At 43.4% G+C, this 25,042-nt stretch overlaps 1 protein-coding gene across 2 annotated transcripts in view; it reads right to left on the bottom strand.

Moving 5' to 3' along the window:
• The window catches only part of CEPT1 (choline/ethanolamine phosphotransferase 1), a 251,381-nt gene that overhangs the window by 192,493 nt on the left and 33,846 nt on the right, over nucleotides 1-25,042 (bottom strand). For both annotated transcript variants that reach the window (XM_069238994.1, XM_069238995.1), the window contains exon 3: nucleotides 19,421-19,818. In XM_069238994.1, coding sequence (XP_069095095.1) covers nucleotides 19,421-19,753 — 333 coding nt within the window. In that variant the 5' untranslated portion in view covers nucleotides 19,754-19,818. The remainder of the gene's footprint in view (nucleotides 1-19,420; nucleotides 19,819-25,042) is intronic.

The following is a 25,042-nucleotide window of genomic DNA, read 5'->3' as shown; positions in this document are numbered from 1 at the left end:
TAGGCTGGGCCATTTTTCCAGACTCCAGCTCTACTTTTTCACCCTGTGCCTTGCACTGTGCCCTAGTCTTGACACACACCAGTTCAGGGATACCCAGCATGGCTGCATGGGTTTTCAGTTCTACCTCAGCCCATGCTGAGGACTCCAGGTCATTTCCAAGCAAACAGTCTACTGTGATATTTGAGGAGACCACCACCTGTTTCAGGCCCTTGACCCCTCCCCACTCTAAAGTTACCATAGCCATGGGATGTACTTTAGTCTGATTGTCAGCGTTGGTGACTGGATAAGTTTGTCCAGCCAGGTATTGGCCAGGGGAAACCAGTTTCTCTGTCACCATGGTGACACTGGCACCTGTATCCCTCAGGCCCTCTACACTTGTCCCATTAATTAAGAGCTGCTGCCTGTATTTTTGCATGTTAGGGGGCCAGGCAGCCAGTGTGGCTAAATCCACCCCACCCTCAGAGACTAATGTAGCTTCAGTGTGACACCTGATTTGCTCTGGGCACACTGTTGATCCCACTTGGAGACTGGCCATTCCAGTTTTAGCTGGATGGGAGTTAGAAGTGGTATCTTTCTTGGGACAGGCCTTGTCTCCAGTTTGGTGTCCAGACTGACTACAGTTACGACACCAGGCCTTTTTGGGATCAAAGTTTTTACCCTTGTACCCAGAATTGTTTTGTGAAGAGGCTCTGGGCCCACCCTCCTGTGCAGGTTTTTGGGGGCCTGTAGAAGACTCTTTACTATCTTTGTTTTTGGCTGTCTCACCACCTTTCCCCTGGGGAGGTTTTGTGACCCCTTTCTTTTGGTCACCCCCTGTGGAAGTTTTGGACACCCTAGTCTTGACCCAATGGTCCGCCTTCTTTCCCAATTCTTGGGGAGAAATTGGTCCTAGGTCCACCAGATGCTGATGCAGTTTATCATTGAAACAATTACTTAATAGGTGTTCTTTCACAAATAAATTGTACAGCCCATCATAATCATTTACACCATTGCCTTGAATCCAACCATCTAGTGTTTTTACTGAGTAGTCTACAAAGTCAACCCAGGTCTGGCTCGAGGATTTTTGAGCCCCCCTGAATCCAATCCTATACTCCTCAGTGGAGAATCCAAAGCCCTCAATCAGGGTACCCTTCATGAGGTCATAAGATTCTGCATCTTTTTTAGAGAGTGTGAGGAGTCTATCCCTACACTTTCCTGTGAACATTTCCCAAAGAAGAGCACCCCAGTGAGATTTGTTCACTTTTCTGGTTTCACATGCCCTCTCAAAAGCTGTGAACCATTTGGTGATGTCATCACCATCTTCATATTTTGTTACAATCCCTTTGGGGATTTTCAACATGTCAGGAGAATCTCTGACCCTATTTATGTTGCTGCCACCATTGATGGGTCCTAGGCCCATCTCTGGTCTTTCCCTTTCTATGGCTAGGATCTGTTTTACCAAAGCCAATCTTTTGGCCATCCGGGCTAACTGGATGTCCTCTTCACTGGAGTTATCCTCAGTGATTTCAGAGAGGCTGGACCCTCCTGTGAGGGAGCCAGCATCTCTGACTATTATTTTTGGAGTCAGGGCTTGAGAAGCCCTGTTCTCCCTAGATAGGACTGGTGGAGGGGATTCTTCCTCCAGTTCACTATCATCCTCCTCTGTGTTATCCACAGAGGGGTTGGCTCTATCATACTCTGCCAACAGCTCCTGGAGCTGTACTTTGGTAGGTCTGGAGCCCATTGTTATTTTTCTTATGTTACAGAGTGACCTTAGCTCTTTCATCTGGAGATGGAGGTAAGGTGTGGTGTCGAGTTCCACCACATTCATCTCTGTACTAGACATTATTCTTCTAAAAGTTGGAATGCTTTTAAGAATCTAAAACTAGTTCTAGAATCTAATTCAAACTTTTAAAAACTTTTAAACTCTAAAAGAAATGCTAACAGGGACTAACACAAGGCCCTAGCAGGACTTTAAAGAATTTAGAAAACTTTTCAAATTGCAAAAATCAATTTCTAATGACAATTTTGGAATTTGTCATGTGATCAGGTATTGGCTGAGTAGTCCAGCAAATGCAAAGTCTTGTACCCCACCGCTGATCCACCAATGTAGGAAGTTGGCTCTGTATGCACTATTTCAAAGTAAGGAATAGTATGCACAGAGTCCAAGGGTTCCCCTTAGAGGTAAGATAGTGGCAAAAAGAGATAATACTAATGCTCTATTTTGTGGTAGTGTGGTCGAGCAGTAGGCTTATCAAAGGAGTAGTGTTAAGCATTTGTTGTACATACACATAGACAATAAATGAGGTACACACACTCAGAGACAAATCCAGCCAATAGGTTTTGTTATAGAAAAATATCTTTTCTTAGTTTATTTTAAGAACCACAGGTTCAAATTTTACATGTAATAGCTCTTTTGAAAGGTATTGCAGGTAAGTACTCTAGGAACTTTGAATCATTACTTTAGCATGTATACTTTTCACATAAAACACAATAAGCTGTTTTAAAAGTGGACACAGTGCAATTTTCACAGTTCCTGGGGAAGGTAAGTTATTGTTAGTTTCAACAGGTAAGTAAGGCACTTACAGATTTCAGTTTTTGGTCCAAGGTAGCCCACCGTTGGGGGTTCAGAGCAACCGCAAAGTTATCACACCAGCAGCTCAGGGCCGGTCAGGTGCAAAGGTCAAAGAGGTGCCCAAAACACATAGGCTATAATGGAGAGAAGGGGGTGCCCCGGTTCCAGTCTGCCAGCAGGTAAGTACCCGCGTCTTCGGAGGGCAGACCAGGGGGGTTTTGTAGGGCACCGGGGGGGGGACACAAGATAGCACAGAAAGTACACCCTCAGCAGCGCGGGGGCGGCCGGGTGCAGTGTGCAAACAAGCGTCGGGTTTCCTTCAGTTTTCAATGGGAGACCAAGGGGTCTCTTCAGCGATGCAGGCAGGCAAGGGGGGGGCTCCTCGGGGTAGCCACCACCTGGGCAAGGGAGAGGGCCTCCTGGGGGTCACCACTGCACAGAAGTTCCGTTTCTTTAGGGGCTGGGGGCTGCGGGTGCAGGGTCTTTTCCAGCCGTCGGGAAATGGAGTTCAGACAGTCGCGGTCAGGGGGAGCCTGGGGATTCCCTCTGCAGGCGTCGCTGTGGGGGCTCAGGGGGGACAACTTTGGTTACTCACAGTCGTAGAGTCGCCGGAGGGTCCTCCCTGAGTTGGTTGTTCTCCACCAGTCGAGTCGGGGTCGCCGGGTGCAGTGTTGCAAGTCTCACGCTTCTTGCGGGGAGTTGCAGGGGTCTTTAAATCTGCTCCTTGTAACAAAGTTGCAGTTCTTTTGGAGCAGTGCCGCTGTCCTCGGGAGTTTCTTGTCTTTTTCGAAGCAGGGCAGTCCTCAGAGGATTCCGAGGTCGCTGGTCCCTTGGGAAGCGTCGCTGGAGCAGGTTCTTTGGAAGGCAGGAGACAGGCCGGTAAGTCTGGGGCCAAGGCAGTTGGTGTCTTCTGGTCTTCCTCTGCAGGGGTTTGTCAGCTCGGCAGTCCTTCTTCTTGTAGTTGCAGGAATCTAATTTCTAGGTTCAGGGAGAGCCCTTAAATACTAAATTTAAGGGCGTGTTTAGGTCTGGGGGGTTAGTAGCCAATGGCTACTAGCCCTGAGGGTGAGTACACCCTCTTTGTGCCTCCTCCCAAGGGGAGGGGGTCACATCCCTAATCCTATTGGGGGAATCCTCCATCTGCAAGATGGAGGATTTCTAAAAGTTAGAGTCACCTCAGCTCAGGACACCTTAGGGGCTGTCCTGACTGGCCAGTGACTCCTCCTTGTTATTCTCATTATTTTCTCCGGACTTGCCGCCAAAAGTGGGGGCCGGGGCCAGAGGGGGCGGGCAACTCCACTAGCTGGAGTGTCCTGCGGTGCTGTGACAAAGGGGTGAGCCTTTGAGGCTCACCGCCAGGTGTTACAGCTCCTGCCTGGGGAGGTGTTAGCATCTCCACCCAGTGCAGGCTTTGTTACTGGCCTCAGAGTGACAAAGGCACTCTCCCCATGGGGCCAGCAACATGTCTCTAGTGTGGCAGGCTGCTGGAACCAGTCAGCCTACACAGATAGTCGGTTAAGTTTCAGGGGGCACCTCTAAGGTGCCCTCTGTGGTGTATTTTACAATAAAATGTACACTGGCATCAGTGTGCATTTATTGTGCTGAGAAGTTTGATACCAAACTTCCCAGTTTTCAGTGTAGCCATTATGGTGCTGTGGAGTTCGTGTAAAACAGACTCCCAGACCATATACTCTTATGGCTACCCTGCACTTACAATGTCTAAGGTTTTGCTTAGACACTGTAGGGGCACAGTGCTCATGCACTGGTACCCTCACCTATGGTATAGTGCACCCTGCCTTAGGGCTGTAAGGCCTGCTAGAGGGGTGTCTTACCTATACTGCATAGGCAGTGAGAGGCTGGCATGGCACCCTGAGGGGAGTGCCATGTCGACTTACTCATTTTGTTCTCACTAGCACACACAAGCTGGTAAGCAGTGTGTCTGTGCTGAGTGAGGGGTCTACAGGGTGGCATAATACATGCTGCATCCCTTAGAGACCTTCCCTGGCATCAGGGCCCTTGGTACCAGAGGTACCAGTTACAAGGGACTTATCTGGATGCCAGGTGTGCCAATTGTGGAATCAAAAGTACAGGTTAGGGAAAGAACACTGGTGCTGGGGCCTGGTTAGCAGGCCTCAGCACACTTTCAATTCAAAACATAGCATCAGCAAAGGCAAAAAGTCAGGGGGTAACCATGCCAAGGAGGCATTTCCTTACAATATATATATATATATATATATATATATATATATATATATATATATGCCAAAACCACGCACTGACACATTGTTTGTAGGAACGAGTGAATGTAGGCGTGTGTTTTTGTTTTTAGAGTAATTGGACGTTTATGCTGAATGGTGCGGAACCTGTGATTCCTGGGATTTATTATATTTGTGGATTTAATGCCTATTACCGTCTTCCTAGAGGATGGTATGGAACATGCTATTTAGGGATAGTTTTCTTTACGATTTATCAGATAAATGATTTAAAGAAAATACCGAAAGTGACTGAATTACATCAAGTGCGACAAAAGAGAGAAACCGCCTCTGCAATTGTAGGGGATATTTTTGGGGCAATAATTCCTTCTGTAGGAGTTATTTTGAATGCAAACAAGATACAAAAATTGTCTGCTATTGTGGACAATATGCTGACAAACTTTACAGGGGCAATTCGTCTGTTAAATACTGAATTGGCTGCGGATAGAGCTATGACGCTTCAAAATAGGCTTGCTTTAGACATAATTTTTGCGAAAGATGGCGTAGTCTGTAAAACGATTAATGCCAGGCACTGCTGCTCATTTATCCCTGAAAATGATAAAGAGATAAAAGACTTACTTCCTAATTTAACTAATGCAAGCAAAGATTTGAAAGAATTAAAGGAACCAGGAGTTTGGGAGAAGGCTGGAAATGGATTTGTCTCTGTGGGGAATTAGTTTACTCAAATTTGAAATGGGGTACTATGAAAAATTGTTACAGGGATACTATTTGTAATTGTTTTTATATTAGGATAATGGGGTACGTGTAAAGTGTGGCAAAAAGCTAAATTAAAGAAAGGTAAGAATGATCAAAGGGGGGGGGAGAACAACCTAGGAGAAGAATTTATAGGGAAAATGCAAGAAGAAAACAAAATACATCTGAAACCAATTTGTGAAATGTTGACAAAGAAAGGTGTGATGACATATTTAGTCATCATAGGAGGGACTGATGGAGCAGATATGCTAATTTGAGAAATTTCTAATGATTAATGCGTGTTTATTAATGAAAAAATTTCACAAGAGAAACTAATATTAAAAAATAACATGTGTGGGCAAAATGTGCCCATGGGGAGTGGTTACCATGTGTATTAACAATATGCAAAATAATGAGGAAATTCATGTAAATTGTATTAGTATATCATAACTGGATGTATAACCTATGTTTTGTGATAATTTGCATTCTTAACTTAGCCAAAGTAAAAGGCAAGGTTTCACCGGGCCTTGCCTGCTTATAACGTGAAGACTCAACGAGGCTTCAGAGGACTGGTAACTGGAGTGAAGGACCTTGAACTGTGCAGAGTTCAGATCGCTCTGCTAAAACATTCTGCAAATGTACCAGCGGACAGGAGATGATGAAGACAATTTGATACAATTATGTGTAGTGCAGGCTAAATGTACTTTCCCAGGACTTAAACAATGAAAGCACTGACTAAAGACTTGTATGCAACAATTTTGTTACCTGAAGAGCCGGATGATGTTCTCATAACCAGGAGGACCAATCAAATTAATGGAACTTGAAGCCTAACCAGACGTGTAGATTCAGTAAACAAAAACTATAGGTTAGAGTCATAACTTCTGATAAGTTGACCAATTAGCAATTAGTGGGATGGACTGAGAGACCCTAATAAAATGTCGTGACAAGAGGAGCAAAATCAGAGCAGAGAGGAGAAAGTAGATGATGTGCTGTTTTTGAGTAGATTTTCTCTCTCTAGATAGATTTTTCCAAATTAATGTTTTATCCAAAATTGTTTTCGCATTAAGACCCACATGCCGATGCTAATCTTGGTTAGGTAGGCTGACAGGGGGGGGGAAGACGTTGACAGAGACAATTGACTGACAAATTTGCATTGCTGAATTACTCCATTAATGATGATATTTGCTGACTTATAATTGCTTGATACTTGTGATTCTTTCGGTTAATAATGTTTTTCTTGATGATTAATAAAGCTTTGATTAATAAAAAGGTGAAGATAACAATTGACTAGAATTGTGATCTATGGGGAAAAAAAACAAATCATTAACTTTTTCTAATTAACTTTGGTTATTTGACTGTTGATATTGAACTACTAATGTTGATTACGGAATTGAAACCTTTTGCATTACTAGGATACTCCATGTGATTCATCGGCCTATACGCGTCCCCTTGCAAGTTTACTTACTAAGGACCAGGCGCGCTATCACCCCCTTACATATCCATTGCTTCTCCTTCCAAGCATTAACCTAATACGTTACTGTCACTGACAATACTTCCTTGTACCTAGAGGAACATATATGCTATCGCTGTTATGGACTTTAAAGAACACATCTAATTTACTCCTTAGCCTTACTACCGTGGTGCTGAATATTTGTGGGGCTATGCCTATTGTGAAGCATGTTGCCGAGTTTACTCTACAGCGATGTTCCATTTTTAATTACTCCACGGTCTGACTCATATGATCCTGGGTTTGTCTACAGGCCCACTCCGCAGCGCAAGTGTTATGAAGTGGAGTATATGTGCGTCAAATTCTGTGGGTTGAGTATAATTGTTCATTGTGGAACTGTGCAGCGGTGAATTGTGTGGTATTCAGGGGAGTTGTGTGTAGTGGAAATATGTGGCATGTGTGCAGTGCAATTATGTGGATAGTAATTATATGGTAGAGTGTACTTGCATTAAGTGGAGTGGGATCGTGTGACATGGGGTGTAATTATGTGTAGTGGTATTGTGTGTTGTGGCGTGGAGTGGAATTCTGTGGTGTTGAATTATGTAGCATGATGTGGAAATCTGTTATGGATTGGATATGTGGTGTGGAGTTGAATTATGTGGTTTGGAGTGGAAATATGTGGTGTGGAATGGTACTGTGTGGAGGCGTGTGGTGTGGAACTGGCATTCAGTGAAATTACGCTGAGTGGAATTATGTTGCCTAGTGTGGAGTGTATTTATGTGGATTATGTGGCAATGAGTGAATTTATGTGGGGTCTGTTTTTGTGGTATTGAGTAGAGTAATTATGTGGAGTTGAACTGAGTGGTATGGAATTATGTGGCATGTTACGAAGTTGAATTCTGTGAAGTGTAAATATGTGTTTTGGTGTTAACTGGATATACGTGGAGTATAAATATGTGGCGTGAAGTGTGATGATGTAGGATGAAGTGGAATTATCTGGAGTGGAGTTAAGTTGCACAGTGGTATTCTGTGGCACAGAGCGGAGTGGAAATGTGTGGAGTTTAATTTATTGGACTGTAACTATGTGGTATGAACTGGAATGATGTGTAGCTGAATTGTGTGGAGGTGCTCAAATGTGTTGTGTGCAGTGGAATTGTGGGGCATGGATTTGTGTCTGGACTGCATGAGGGGAGTTTTTACATCTCAGAAATGCACTATCACACTGTTTTTCATATTACATTTTTTTCTTTTATATGCATGTAAATCAGAAAATTGCACAAGATTAAGAAAATGTAAGCACTTCATGGTTCAGAAATATATTGCTTAAGTGTTTAAACCTCTAAACCAAGCAGCACTAAACACTCTAGCATACACGTTAGGTCAGCTGCCTGCATGCCTCCCTCCCAACAAAAGGGAGCAGCATGTGGACCTGGAATCACCACTGCCCTTCTGTGTCTCGAAGGGACATAGCCGAGACCTAAAATCTGGGGCTAAGCGGTGTTTACATTTCTGCAAAACATTGAGCTTGAAGGCGTCATAGAAAGTCTAAATGACTTCTGGGACAGTAGAGGGAGAAATACTCCAACAAATGCAGTAAAACAATGACGTTCAACAATTCTTATTTTCTCGAAATAAATACAAAGGTGAAAACACTGTAAAAGCGCATACCGTATGAGTAAGCTAAATATTTCTAGAGGTGCTAAGAGGCAGGTGGCAGGATATATTTTTTTTAAATCACAAAAAACAGCTGATCTTTTAAAGAGCACAAACGGATTTGCACGGAGACATTGAAGACCCTCTAGCTTTGCAGAGCTGTGATTGCTGCGCACATGCAGGCAGAGACTGACCCAGCTACTTAGGTCATCACCAACAGAAGGGAGGGGAACAAAAAAAAAACACACACACACACACACACACACAAACTAGGAGCAAATGAAAACACCAGCTCTCCTGAAAAGGACTTGTAAATTAAGAAACCAGACATGCCTTGACAAATTACACCTAGTTCAAAGACTACAGACCATCCGGGAAGCCCAGAGCAAGACTCATCCTGAACCTCTCGTCGCACCCACATCACCCCTCACAGAAATCCACCATCTACCGGTTCAGAAGAGATGTCAGTTCAAGCTCCTCACCCAAGCGTTCAAGCTCCTCACCCACACATTCAAAGCCCTGCAAGACTTTAAATCAATCTACATCAACCACCAACTGAGATTCCACAAACCGTCCAGTCACCTCTGCTCTGCCTCCCTCGATCCTGCCCATACAACCACCCCCCCGTATACAAGGCAGCAAAGCAGGAGTTCGCTCCTTCTCCTACCTCACAGCCAAAGCCTGGAACGGGCTCCCCCTGCACTTCATGTCATCCCCTACTCTATTGCAGTTCCGCAGGATGCTAAAAACCTGGCTCTCCAACGGATACCCTCCCGGGTGACAAGTCCCCACCCCCTTTTATACTCCATTTAACTCCTAATTGCCTACCAACCCAGTAATCTGAATTACATTGATAGCTGGCATCAGTCCTCAACATCATGCCAATGACCACAACTCTATCAACGTTAATAAAGTTGTTTGGATGGGGCAAGAGGTGAAATCTCTCAAAACGCAACAAATGAACTCTAGTAATGTTTGAAAAACTGGAGAAGACAACTCCAATGGAAAATCAAACTTCAAAAAATCCATAACAGCAGTCTTAAAGGCAAAAAGGCACCTCTAATTCAGTCACATTCAAGACGCTATATGTCCATCTAAAGAACTTAGCTTTAAAAAAAAAAAAAAAAAAAAAAAACAACTCTCAAACATTTGAAATCTGATTCCACTCAGTTTAGATAGAGCACAGAATCGGCACTTTTTGCAACACATGACAACACCAGCTAGCACCACTTCTGATTCGTGGCCTTTCTATTGAATTTGATATGATCCATCATCCCCTCAGCCTGCAGACTCTATTCTAAAGTGGTACCATCCTACACTGGATAACTGATATCTCATCCTATTTCTACCTCATTTCTGCTTTTTCCATGAGCTTATGAGTTCCTGAAGGCCACATCAATGCCCTCCTACTCTTAAGGATCAGTATGAGAGACAATCTTTTCATTCAACATCACCTAAAACTTCCTAGTGGTTGATCACTGGATGTGAATGATTAACCTCAAACCAAACAAACTAAAAATTGAAATACTAACCTGTGATAAATGACATGCCTACCACAACTTCACAACTTAGCCTAAAGTACTCAGCCTACCCCTTACTCCGTTACTCCAAAAAGGAACATGCAGCGTTATCATGGATGCACCCCTCATCTAGACTCCTTAAGTGAATAAGAGATCCTTTCCCATGATAAGATGCCCAAATTGAATATCCTCCAAAAGGCACAATCCTTCATCAATTTAGTTATCTCAGAGACATACTGTGCAAAAATGTACCACAGAGGATGTAGAATGTAGCTGTGAAACAACTTATGACATTAATCTGAATATCGGGCTAAGCATCTTACCTGTACTTTAGTTTATGGGGTGAATATCTGTGACTAGACGTATTTCCTCTCAAGACTAAAAGCATCACCTTCAAAGCAATGTGGACCACTCCGTGTGTGATTCACAGTCCGCGTCGCATTAGCAAAAACTCCATACTTACCACCATATTTGGAGATCTTCGATCTAGGCCAGCTTCTATTGAGAATCACAGTAATATGCAAACATCTTGAATCCAGGTGAGGACCTGGCCTATTCCAATGTTTATAACTACTGGATTACATTTAAATCATAGTAAAATAAGACTCTATCTGCATGTGTGATTGTGAACCTCAGCACCTCATGCTTCTAAGCTACAACATTGCCACATGGTGTTTATATAGAGTGAGTATCCGAACTTCATGCATCTCAAATCAACAGCCATCACACATCATCATTCTACAACTAATACTGCACAACTGCACTCTGAAAGTGCTACCTCAATCCTGAGGCAAATAGATGCCCCTGTTCCGTCCTCACCCAACTGCATGAAGTACTACATATATATTTTTTTAAAAACAACAACAAAAAAAAAAAAAACACACACACACACACATCACCACAAGCCTAACAACCATTGCACTGAAGTAAAAACTTTCTGGGGAACTACGGTAAGATGTTTAACAAACAAATAACCTTCACTTCTGCTACTGGGTTTCATCATACCTCATTCCCTGCAGAAGGTATGCATAATCAACCAAAAACTAGCATTACACCAAATAAAGTGTGTGTGTATATATATATACATATACATATATATATATATGTATACACACACACACACACACACACACACACACACACACATACACCAACTCCCACAACTAAAGGAAGGCATATCAGATTTGGACTTATGACTTGTAATGACAACCGCAGAATATTTATTACAAGGCACGCTATTCCAAATAAATAAAAATAAAAAAAAGTCACAGCGCTTACATGCTGATGACTACAGTAGGTGACTTTACAGCAACTCGGGCTTTAACCTACAATAAAACACATTCAGTTTAACCGTCTAGGGACTGCAGCAGAAATTTGTCATGGATTTCGGCAAATAGGATCCCTGCTAGAATACCGAATCCAAAGCAACACCAACTAGATCTACGACTAAGCAACAGCAACTACATCTGCCAAAAAGCAACAGTAACTATTTCTTCCTTTTGCCTAAATTCACAAAGAAACATCAAATTTTAACCAACCACACCGCCTGCCCCACCTCCACAGCAGCTTCCTTTCAGCAGCAGAGTTGAATTTCAGAAGAAACAAAAACAAGTAGGGGTTCTGTTGGAAATGGCCCTTTCTGCAGGGTCATCCCAAACTTTTTCCCCTTCCTCCTCTTTTTTCAGAAGTTTCTTTTGCTGGCTTTAGGACTCTGTGCACTTTATCACTGCTAACTAGTGCTGACGTACTTGTATGGTCTCCCCTGAAAGAAGCAACATTGGCTTATTCACAATTGGCATATTACATTTACTTATAAGTCCCCAGTAAATTGCACTACATGTTCCCAGGGCCTGAAAATTAAATGCTACTTGTGGGCTTGCAGCACTGATTGTGCCAGCCACTTACGTAGCCCTCTAACCAGGTCTCAGGCCTGCTACTGCAGAGCCTGTGTATGCAGTTTTGCACAGCCATGTCGACCTGGTAAAACAACCCTTTCGCAATGCGCAAACCTTCCCTTTTTATACATATGTCACACATAAGGTAGGCCCTGGACAACCCAGAGGTGAGATGCAATGTATTTAACAGGCAGACATGTACGTTTCAAGTTTTACATGTACTGGTAGTGCAAAACAATCTCAAAGTAATTTGTCACGACAGCAAGGCTGGTCTTTCCCGTAGGATATCACTGGGATTACCAAATAACATACTATAAGTGTAATCCACAATATGGAAGAGATAAGTTTTACGAGTTTGGTGTCTCTGGACTCACAATTTAAAAAGTGCAACTTATGGTGAAGTCTGAATTTAAACTGCAGTCCTGAAAATGCAACTTTTATAAATTAGGCATTTTCTTACGTTAGTCATTTGGTGCCCTCTGTCTGTCTCTTAATACAGGTATGGGGTAGTTGACAGCTGGGCTTGTGCATTACATCCAGAGAGCCATGCACAAAGTGAGGTTAGGTGTGACTGGTGGGCAGTCCAGAGCCTGGTGGGCCATCCTGGGCAGGATGGGAGGGAGGAGCTGATACCTGACCTGAATGGGCTTTGTGAAATGATCCAAACAGAAGCTGTGGGCTCTTATATACGTCTGTTTAATAACAGAAGTTAGATCCAAACATAACCGGGAGGAAGACACTGAGACACCGCAACCGATGGTTCCACACATTACCATCACTCAGCAACATAGCGTACCTATAGACTTTTCTCACCTCCAAAGGCTCTGAAAACCTAGACTCCCCTTTGGCTGTCCACGCACCCTTCACTACTCGCACCCAATCACCAACCTTGTAATCACCAGGTATATCACTCATATTAAACTTCTTATTCACCACACCCTTTGACAACAATGCCCTCGGTCTTCTACCTCTCATGACCTCGAAAGGTGACTTTCCCGTCACACTGTGGGGAGTTGAGCGGTATGACCAAACTAGGTCGTTCACAGCCTTCTGCCAATTTATACCATTGTAAATCGCTAATTGCAGCCCCTCTTTCAGCGTTCTGTTCCACCTCTCCACCAAACCATTACTCTGTGGATAATAAACGGATGCCCTGATGTGCTCTATATCAAATTTGTACAAAAACTCTTTCATACAAATTGCACACCATTGTCAGAAACTATCATCTCAGGAACACCTTCTATGTCAAATAAATCCGACAAAAACTCCACAACACACACAGTATTTATGTTTACTACAAATTTCACGACTGGCCACCTGGAAAAATAGTCCACAACCACCAAAGCACATTTTGGCACACGTCCCAAAATATTAAACGGACCCATAATATCAATAGCTATCTTTTTCAACGGCCCATCCGATTTGTCGGACACCACAGGATCCTTTTTAACAACCTTTTGTGACTTATCACTCCATGCACACAACACACACTCCCTTACATGATGTTCCACCTCCCTATCAAGCCCTGGCCACCAGTACTCCGATCTGATTCGTCTTTTAGTTGCGCTCATTCCGAGATGGCCCTCATGAGCCAATTCCAATACTCGTTTCCGCAAGCCAGTAGGAACCACAAACAGCTCGCCCCTGAACATAACTCCATCCACCATACACAACTCCACACCAACATGGCGGAAATACTCTGCATCGCAAGAAGCACTACCTCTACTTGGCCACCCATGACGGCAATAACCCCTCACTTCTTGCAGCACGACATCTTTTTGAACCATTGACACCCATTCCTCATGTGAAATTCTACCTTCTGTCACACATCCAATATCCACACCAACATATGCAATGAGTTCATCAACTTCAGGTTCTCCCTTTCCCCCCAGCACTGAACGCACAGGAAGCCTAGACAGACAATCGGCCAACACATTTTTTTTTCCAGGAAAATACACCAAATCATAATTGTACTCCAACATTCTGGCCACCCAACGAGCAATTCTAGGAGTGGCCCTACCTGCTCCTTTAGTCGAAAATACTTCTATTAATGGACGATGATCAGTACGAATCACAAATTTTAAACCCCAGACAAACTTGCGGAAATGGTCAACACCCCACCAACATGCCAACGCCTCCTTTTCAATGGTGGAATAATTCATTTCAGACGAGCTCAACGGTCTGGAAGCATACGTAATTGTAACTTCTTCACCCCCTCTTCTTTGTATTAACAACGCACCCAGCCCAACGGAACTGGCGTCCGTATTAATAATGATCTCATCTCTGGTGTCAAACGGCTTAAGAGCTGGAGCGGAGGCAATTTGTTTTTTCAACAAACAAAACTCCCTCTCACAATCCTCACTCCATACAAATTTCTCCCTCACGCATAATAACTTTCTCATGTGCACAGTTTTGTCAGCAAACCTGGAAATAAACTTTGAGTAATATTCCGCTAGACCTAAAAATGACCTTAATTGATCTTTGCCAGCTGGAGAAGGCGCGCTTTCTATCGCCTCTACTAAATTAAGTTTAGGCGAAATTCCATCCTTATTAATGCAATGACCCAAATACTCCACTTCTGGCACACTCAATCTGCATTTCTCCAACTTGATTGTCAATCCGCTCTCCTTTAAAACACTCAACACCTTTCTCATAACTTCATCATGCTCTTTCTGGTCACTCCCAAACACCAAAATATAATCTTGAAAGTAAGTTACTCCTGAGATATCCTTCAGTAAATGGCTCATTGCCCGTTGAAATACAGACGACGCTGATGCCAAGCCGAAAGGCATGCGCCTAAATCTGTATGCCCCCTCTGGAGTAATGAAAGAGGTTAATGCTCGTGACTCAGGGTGTAACTCAATTTGATGATACGCAGATGATAAATCCAAAGTAGAAAATACACTTGCCCCCTTCACTGTAGATAACATCTCACTAATGTTGGGCAAAGGATGCCTATCCACCCAAATAGCAGCATTAAGATCGCGCAAATCCACACACAAACGCATGTCACCATTGGCCTTCTTAGTGATCACCACTGGGGCCAACCACTCAGACGCTTCAATTTCTTCAATCACACCTTGCTCGGATAACTTGGATAATTCACATCGTAATTGTTCCCTCATCACAATGGGAACTGGACGTGGTTTATGCGCCTTAGGTACAGCATCCCGCTTTAAAACAATTTCATGCATAAAACCCTTCAACTTTCCTAGCTTGTTATTAAATACTTGAGGGAATTCCCCTACAAAATTAGACACATGCACCATGTGTACATTAGACTTCGAACTCAAAACTTGATCAGGGTGATTCAGATCAAGAATTATGCCGAGATCTTTTTGTTGCGGCCAACCCAATAAATTTGTACCCTCCTCCACAAAATATACTTTAGAGTTGACAACTGTCCCTTGGAACTCCAGCGTAGCATCCATATACCCCACAAGCTCAATGGGCTTGTTACCATAAGCTAGTAATCGTACATCCGGTGGTTTGATCTCATGAGATGGAAAACTAGATAAGTTTTAATTTTCCAATCAAAGTATATCTTGCCCCTGAATCAGCCATCACGAGTACATCTACCCCATCAATTCTAACTACGCAATGCGGACCACAAGTACTCACACTCCCAACATCCACCACTTGCAAAATAAATTGCTGGCTGTCAATGTCCTCACTATCACTCCCCACTGAATTGATTGCACCTCTACCCCTTCTTGTACTCATCTGCCTCCCTTTGCACACCCTTGCAAAATGACCCTTGGACTTGCACTTCCTGCACACTTGTCCAGCCGCAGGACAACAAACATCAGTCGCAACGTGCCCTTTAAGGCCACATTTGTAACAAATAACGTCCTTCCTTCCATCCATCTTCCCAGAAGTTCCAAATGTATCCTTTTTCTTGAACTTAGAATCTTCCGCATTGACCACATTCACCACTCCAGACGTGGTAGATAGTTCCTTTAAGCCATCATTCGTTATTTAAACTCTTTTGATAAAGTCTATGGCTTTTTGCAATGTCAAATCTTCTGTATTCAATAGTTTCTCCTGAATTTTCCTATCATTAACTTTCAAAACCAGCTGGTCCCTCAGCATTTCATCCTGAAAATGCCCATAATTACAGGTGGCTGCCAAAATCCTCAAACTTGCCACATAGCTTTCCACAGACTCTCCTGGCAATTGGCTCCTTTTTAAAAATGTAAAACACTCCACAACGACATTTTTCTTCTTTCCAAAATTGGAGTTTAACTGTTCCATGGCAACCTCATATTCATCCTCATCCTGGTCTCCATCCTCAGAAGGGTATGGTAAATGTTTCAAAATGCGTCTTCCTTCCGCACCCAAACAATGCTTCAACATGGCCAATTTTCTGGATGCAGTAAATATATCTCCACCCACGGCCAGGACATACGCTTCAAAACCTTCTTTCCAGTCCTCCCAGGCTACAATAGGTTCTCCAGGAGTGTTAAAAAAAAAAAAAAAAACTTGGTGCAGTAAATCCTTCCATTTTCTCAATAAAACTTGTCTTAGCACCACAAAATGCCACTTCCAGCTGTTTAATATAAAACTGCAGCTCCAACCCCTTCAAAAGTTAAATTGTTACCAGAATATACAATATCTAGGGTTGAAAACAGCCAAAACCCTTAGGACACCGGTTGCCTAGCAACATTCTAGGCCCAAAGACTTTCTGAGAAAGCTACTCACGGCCGTTGAAAACCTCCAGGAAAATGCTTTGCCTTGTTGCTTAGCAACACTATGATCCTTCCCTTGAGACAGGGTTAATTATCAATGAAGCTGCAGCCTCACGAAGATCAATTGCAGGATTCACGAAGAGACGTAAACACAGTTCCATAGAAGGGCTGCCATAAAAATAAACAACTTCTGAAGTCTCTTGTCTTTCCTCCCGGTCAGCAGTACACCTTTGTCGCCAGTGAAATGATCCAAACAGATGCTGTGGGCTCTTATATACGTCTGTTTAATAACAGAAGTTAGATCCAAACATAACTGGGAGGAAGACACGGAGACACCGCAACCGCAGCTGCCTCCTCCGCGCTCCCTCTCTCTTTTCCCCTTGATTCTATTCCTCGCGCCGACACGCACCAATCTCCATCGCACGGCGCGAGGAACAGAATCCTTAGAATACAACACTTTGCCCTGTCCCCGCACAAAGGAAAGGGCTGCCTACCCACCTGCACTGAGTCTGAAGTCAGATAAGGGACTGTGCACTTCAAAGGCCTCTCTCTGAAATCTGCGCCATTTCAAAGGCAGAACTAGGTATAAATACTGGCCCTCAGACACCACCAATTCAGTACACTTCTGGACCCGTGGATACTCTGCCAGGAAGAAAGGCCGCTGTGCTGCTACAAGGACTGCCACTCTGCTGAGCTGCTACTGGACTCCTGCTTTGCTATGCCGATAGGCTGCCTGATGCCTCAGGGAGCCCTCTTACCTGGGAGTGAGAAAGACTGGACATGCATCTCTACAACCCAGAATGTCTCTAAGGTCCAGCTGACTGGTCTTCTGTTTTCAGAAGTCTCAGGAAGACAGAATACTTCAAATCACGCAGCTACTGCACCTGGATTTTGCTTGCTGCAAGTCTTGCCCTACCAACTGGTGCCAACCCAGTCCTGGGCCCTTGGAAGTGGTTATAAAGTGCTGATTCAGCAAGAAACCTCACATCCTGATCAAAATGGCGTACCTTCGCCTCTGCACGAGTCGGAACCAGTACAACTTCGTTGTTGCATGGACCAGACCTGGAGCATCGACTTCCCAACCAGCACATCACCTTCAAAATCCACATATCGCCTATTGAAACAACAACAGCACCTGCATTGCATTCAGTATTAGCTTGTTATACTTTGAACAGACGCACCGCTGCAGCTGCATGAAGAAAAGTCTATCATCCACTGCGTGGCTCTACACCAATGCATCACTTCGGCTCCACCTCCCATCTTCGTCAACAAAGCAACATCTCGGATCAAGGTACTTTGGTTCAGCGGCCCAAGTGGGTTCCTGTATCTGGACCGCCCTCCATCGCAGTCGACCTGAACACCTGACTTTGCCCAGATCAAGTGCAACCAGCTATCCCATTTAAGCGCGTTTTGCCTCCAATCGCGGTTTTACATTTATTATTTATTTTTTAAATCATCTCATCTTCTGCTTATTGGATGTTTGTCGTCTTGCCCTTGTTTTATTTTTCTAAACTGGTACGGAATCTTTGTGTTGCATTTTCACTGTTTGAAGCATTGAACCAATACTTTACGAAATGCCTCTTAAGGTAAGCTTGACTGCTCTGTGACAAGCTACCATAGGGTGAGCACAGGTTAACTAAGGTGTGTTTGTGACTTAGGATTGTGGTTCCTGCATGGACAGGGTGCATACCTCTACCACCCAGAAACGAATTTTCAAACAGGTTCAAATTATGCAAAAACATGCATTGTTGTAGCCAATAAGGCTGGTGCCGGCTGCCAGCCTTTTGACTTTGTCAATTCATGTTTTGTTTAGTCATCGTTTTTGCAAAATATTGTTGGAAAAAAGGTGGCAATCTCTCATTCCAAAAAAAAAAAAAAAAAAAAGCACTTGTTAAAAGAAAAACATTTTTTGGTAGCAGAAGGCACACGTGTGCAGGAAGTCCCTGGCACATAAGTAAACAACTTTGTGTGCGGATGCGATTCTTGCGAAAGAGGAGATTGCTGTCACAGTGAAGCTAGCCAAAGGCTAAAGCGGCTTATCCACTGCCTAAGTTGTATACTGTATGTGGGAAGAAGAAAATGTGAATTAGAAAAACAGCTCATTGGATGAAGAGGGCTGGCTGCAAGCCCTTATATTACATAAATAATTGTAATATAATCAAAAAAGGTCTTGACTAACACCGGACCTTCAAGAAAAAGAAAATCATGGAACATTCTTGCAGTGCGACTAGTAGCAGTGTTACATTGAAAGCCCACATCAATATTTCAGGATAGAGTATAAACTTCAAGAAAAATTTATTTTACTCTTTTTTCCTACACCACACTTTTTATTGAAGTGAAGGTGAAAATATATCCCCACATAAAGTTCTAATTCGGCATTTAAGCATACTGCCACTTTTTAAAAAATTCCTACCTTGAGTTATTTTTTTTTATCCATTTCGTTTTTTATTTTTAAAAGGCCTGTGAACTGTTAAGTCTAAAAAGGATCTGAATAATATTCTGCACATAAAAGACCATTAACACCGATTGAGTAGGAAGTAGTGCTATAGAAAATGCCAAGTAAATGATTCTTATATCAGAGAACGTAAATCCAATTTTCTGCGATTGTTTATTTGTTAGAAACTACAGCATTTCATCATTCAAAACATGCATGAGACTGGGAACACTTGTGTTGTGTAAACATGCAGGTACGAAGGAAAAAGGAAAAAAACACCTTACCGGCTCCGTAGCTGTGGGGCAGTGAAAAACTAAAATCAGAGTGGTACAGATGTTTACTACAAGTCCAATGATTGTGATGAGGTTTGGCGCAATCCAGGCTGGAACTCTCCCTACTAGCCAATCCCAGAATCCTTGAAAAAGTGGTTCGAGTAGCGACCTCCCAGCACTTTGGTACCTGTGTTCTTCCAATCGTTTTAACTGGTGCCGCGACAGTGGTGGCGTAGATAGCTCCACCAGCTTGCTAAACACACATCCTGTTCCCGGCACATGAGCACAGCCACTGGGAGACTCGGAGTGTGGATCCCCAGCACGTCTTCTACGATGGGCACTCATGGATTTTACGATTACTGAATATCCACAGAGAATACAGCCCCTGGCAAGGTTTCATTCAGATCCACCTAAAACAGTATGCAAAAACATAATTAATGTATGTCTTGGAACACAAAAATGTCACAGAAAAAGGATGTCTACGGCGTTTTTAGAACACTTTAGTACCTACTTTACCTCATACTAAGAAGGGCACAGATGTTACAGGAGTCAGACTTGTGCAGCCCCTTCCATGGTACCCCATTATGGGGAACCCCCAACAAAAATAATTAATTTATTTGCACCGGCAACTCCACCAAGTCATAGTTCCTGGGGCACAGCACAGGCCACACCCAGGAAGTGGTACATAATTAGTACAGGCACTGTTCCCACTCCACAGCACTTTGACATGCGGTGTCTAGGATTTCAGGTAGGCTTAACTGTGGGGTAATGTGGCACAGAGTGGTGTGGAGTGACAAAATAGAGTCGTAGAGTGGTATGGAGTAAGAAACTAAAGTACCCGTAGACAAGGCAGAGAGGATGAAAGCAACGTAAACAAAAAGCTGTATGCCAGTGTTAAAACTAGAAAAGCACACGGCAAGTCCAGGAATAATACTGAAATGAGGTTTGCAAAAATATGAGGAAGAACACAAGCTATGGGTCCTTGCTCCAAGGAGGAGTTAAACACAAGAAAGGAATGGAAGCCTACAGGAACTAAACAATCTAAAACAATTACAAATGAATGACAATGAAAAGAACCAACAGTATGCTGTGTGTGGATTGTAAGTTCACTGAATAGTAAACAATATATGTCTTGCAGCACAGCACATGGTCACAAAGATAGCTGCAGTTTGTAAATGACAACAAGCCCACTAGCAGCATGAAGTTCCACAAACTCCAGAAAGACTGAATGCTGGATTATCCTCCTTTCTGTGTTTCTATCTGCTATTTTTGGAGAGCTTGGACTAAATCAGCAAGTTATCACCCACACTGAAGACTGAACTTTTTTTGTCAAACTGAGATCTGTGGCCTCAGTTTGTGCCTAGAGAATAAACTGTGTGAGCTACTGAGTGCATGGACCACTGCAAAGCAGGATTGAGCACCAGATCAGTACTCTAGTTCCACAAGCTCAAAGGCTTTACCAAAAGTGTTTTTTTTTTTAAATGGAACACTTGGGAAGACGTTTCAAATGCAGCATACAAAGATCAGCAAAGCTGCTAAGTGTTACGAAGTGGCAGGCTACGTGTTCCTCTGGGTGAAAGGAATCAAATGAACCTAGGTTATAGACATGACACCTTTTTATGTGCAGCAAACATTGAAATGTGGGGAGCTCCACTGAACACAATGGAGTGGTCCAGGCTGCTATTGGCCAGTAGAAGCCTGGAGTGGTCCAGGCTGCTATTGGCCAGTAGAAGCCCGGAGCTCCAACATTCCAATGTCGGTCACAGTTGTTGCTGTGAACAAAGGCCTCACAGAGCCCAAGGGGATTTCAACCCCCTTGGGGTCCGTGAGGCCTGTTTTCTTTATTAGAACATTCTTCCCTTTAGTGGCGAAAGTTGAGCTATAATGGCATTAAGTCCCACTCCCTTGTTAAAGGCCCCCGCCTTCGGCTAGGGCCTTGAACGCTGGAGCAGGCCTTTAATGGCCTGTACAGCCCACTGTGGTGGGCTATCAGGCTATTTTAAAGACTTAGAGGATTTCAGACATCTTCATCCATTGGTCTGTTATTCTGCCACTCACATCTTCCTTTTACCGACTACAGCATGTGGTACAGGGAAAACAAGTTAGCCCACTTCAGACATTGGCTAACTTCACTGTGTGTTAAGACAGTTTCTCCTTCACAAGGAGTACATCCCCATATAAAGCAGTTCCATTCAGTGCTAGGGACAACCAAGGCTATGTGAGCTTTGTGAGACTAAAAGAAAGTGCTCGGTAACGCTCTTTCTGGTAAATGCACTATTTACCTGCAGATTCCTCACCATCTGAATGTCTGAGGCAGCAGTTTGGATCAAGAAACTCTTCAGTAGCTCTCCCACACCGGTAGGGTGTGCCATACATGGCATCCCTGTGATGTTAGGAGCCATAAAGCTACCTTATCAGCATACTGACATCAGTATCTACCATTTTTCTTTTTTTACATGTGCTTGAGGTGGACAATGAGACATTAGGAAGATAGGTACAGTATTTGATAATACTGTGAGACCAAATCCATAGGACATATGAGATAACCATCCATGCTGTGAGAAGGTGGTTGGGTCGGTGAGGAATCGGCCGCAAGATAAGAGTATCCACCAGAAAACGGTTGCCCAAGGTAAGTAACTCTTTCTTCTGATGGATAGTTCTACCTGCAGGCACTTCACCTTCTGAATAGGTTTTCCCTAGCAATTGTCAATCAGGAGGTGGGTGCATGGCCAGATATGCCAGAAAATTCCAAATAATTGAGCATCCAAAATGATCTTGCCCCCTCACTTCATAGACCAAACAGTAATGCTTCACCAAAGTGCAAAATGAAGCCCAGGTTGTCAACTTGAAAATACCATCACTCCTCTCACTAGCGGAGAAGTACAAGTCTTTGCTCGGGTAGAATGACCTCGAAAAACTTCTGCTGGTTCCTTGAGCACCAGAGTGTGGCACATTTTGATGCACAGGATTATCCATATCGATAAGGTTCTCTTCTGCACTGCCTTGCGCCTTTTATCTGACACTGTTTCATATCCTAATCTAACATGATCTTCGGTGCATGGTTTACATTCCAAGTATTAGAAAGCATGTGCTTGCCAAGACATACCTCCAACCCTTGGCTTGTCTCTTCCAGTTTATTTATTGGCTCTTCCACTTTTAATAGAGCAGAAGGTAGAGGAGATGCAGTAAAACTGCAGCACTAGGGATACTGTTTTGTTTGAGAGTAGAACTGAGTTATACAAACTCATGGGGAACCAATGACGACTACATTAAGTGTTTAAGAAACAAAAACAGTTGTAAAGCATTGTTTCACCATTAATAACAGATCTTACTAAGCTTTACGCAACAGAGAGGTATTCATTGCATCCCTTTCCGGAGGAGTTGATGAGCAGGCGCACCAATATTCCGACTTGAAGACTACACACTCATCGTAAGTATGCAACCAAGTTCTTTAGCTTGGGCTGCTGTGCCTGAGTTATTGTTCAATACACAATCTGAGACTTGCATCGGTCTTGTACATGTGCTTACTGCTGTGTCAATTGTGGACTTGCTACTAATTTCCTGGGGCGACCACAGTGAGCTAGATTGTTTTTAGGACTGTCTGTATGAATGCACCGATGAGCCTCAATTCTGTAAATAGACTGAGCTTGATGGTACAGCTACACTGCCGCTGTTCCCCAGGAGTTCTACCAGTCTTGTAGTGAATCCTAGTTTGTTTTAATGGGATAACAGGAGTTAGCTTAGCGTCTGGCTTGTAGACTCGTGCCCCCGTCACCTAGTGACTTTTAACCTACTTAGCTTGCTCTGTCTTAGCCCATTTAATTATTTATCTCTTCTAAGATGGTTGCCTTGTTTATAGTTCGGCCACTTGTTATGGGTAACATTATCAGTGTCACCGCCCCAAGGCATCAAGATCAAGCACCAAAGACAAACAAACAGTAGGTGTTCACACTTAAGGATTTTCCCTCTCTATACTTTCGAGGGATTGTTGATATTAATTGCCGTCCCAAGCATGTCTGTTATCTATTGTTTAGGAACACACCTACGTCAGGGGACCTAGTAGATCTGTATAAATACATCACACTTTAGACAGATTATCAGAGGGATTCCGACCAGAGGGCATCGCCACCATCGCTGATACCGATGCTGCAGTCGTCTTGACGCTGACCCAGTCTTTGTGTCCCTGCGGAGTCTGAGATAGAGACCTCATTCCAAGGTAACGAGGGTTGGGGGCTCCTCTCATGGACATGGCATTGGCAGATTAGGTTTAACAAACCCAGCTCTTCTTTAGGTAGGAGGTTAGGCCTTTTCACATTATGGTATTAGGGCATATTACATCTCATATATCTTTTCTATGTATTGCAAGATGGTGGGGGTCTTTGTAATAATGACTCTCGTCTTCACAATACTGTTTCTTACTTTATTCATTATCCTAATCATTGCAGCCCATGCAACTTATCGCAAATTGCAGTTATGTTAAATAAAAACTATTGTAACTTTACTGCATCTGTGTCATTGCCTGTGTTTGTATGAGACATAACATATCTGTGAGAAAAGGGTAATCTCCGTTTAACCACGACACTCCCTGAGATATCTTATTTTCGAATCCATGCATAAACGGCTGCCATAAATCACCTTTTACTATTGTGTTTCTGGTGAGGTGCTGCTAGTGAGCCGGTAAGGTTGGGACAACAGTTGTGACTTGTTGTAGGAAAGACGCAGTCGCCTACAAACAAAAGTACTGTCACCCTTAAACCAGCAGTCTTGCTCAGAGCAAGAGTCCAAACTACGACATGGCACCACCAACGATGGTGTTTAGGCACTAATTTACAGATACCCTGACTATCACTGTCTCACAGACAACAGGTACCCTAAGTACCATTATACGGAGACGTCCGTGGTCTTTGGGAGAATCCTCCTCAGCTGAAAAGGTCACACCTAATTAAGCTGTAGGTTGTTCGAGCTCGAACTCATAAAAGGAATATACTTCCCATTTCTGGTGTTCCATTTCTCTAAACAAATATGGCTGATGCCATAGACATTCCTGAAAATGCTAGACATGCACTAACACAACATTTATTAACGCTTGGCCTTACAGATGAAGGCGGGGATGTTACTCTGATAATAGAAGCTACTGAAGCATACCAAACAGAAACATTTTACTGTTGGGTCACTTTTCCTGAGGTTAACGAAAGAACGCACACATTTCACACATGTGAAGTTGCGAACGTACCTTTACGGTACCAAGCATACCAGTATCATGAAATATCGCTCACATACCAAGAGCATCAGAACTGGTTTGAAGGCGCCCTACCACATGTACTACAAAGAGTGAGGTTAGGTCCCTTAAGTAATGATGGACCTATGTGGCCTATGTTTGCCACATACACACCTCACCCAGGCTTACATAATATGCCGATAGCAGATTTACGAGTTTTATATAATGAATTAGTGGCATTATATAGACGATTAGTCCAGTTCGTAATGCGAACATTGAACACAACACCAGCGCGTCCAGCACCGCCAGTAGCTGGTGGTTATCAATTGGCTACTGGGATTAATCCACAAACGGTGCATACTATTATGGGTAAAGTGCCCACGGAACGGGAAAAAATACCGTTCTGGATTGCCCAG

This window comes from Pleurodeles waltl, chromosome 6 (assembly GCF_031143425.1).
Source record: "Pleurodeles waltl isolate 20211129_DDA chromosome 6, aPleWal1.hap1.20221129, whole genome shotgun sequence".
Taxonomy (NCBI): domain Eukaryota; kingdom Metazoa; phylum Chordata; class Amphibia; order Caudata; family Salamandridae; genus Pleurodeles; species Pleurodeles waltl.
This window is presented reverse-complemented; position numbering and strand designations above follow the sequence as displayed.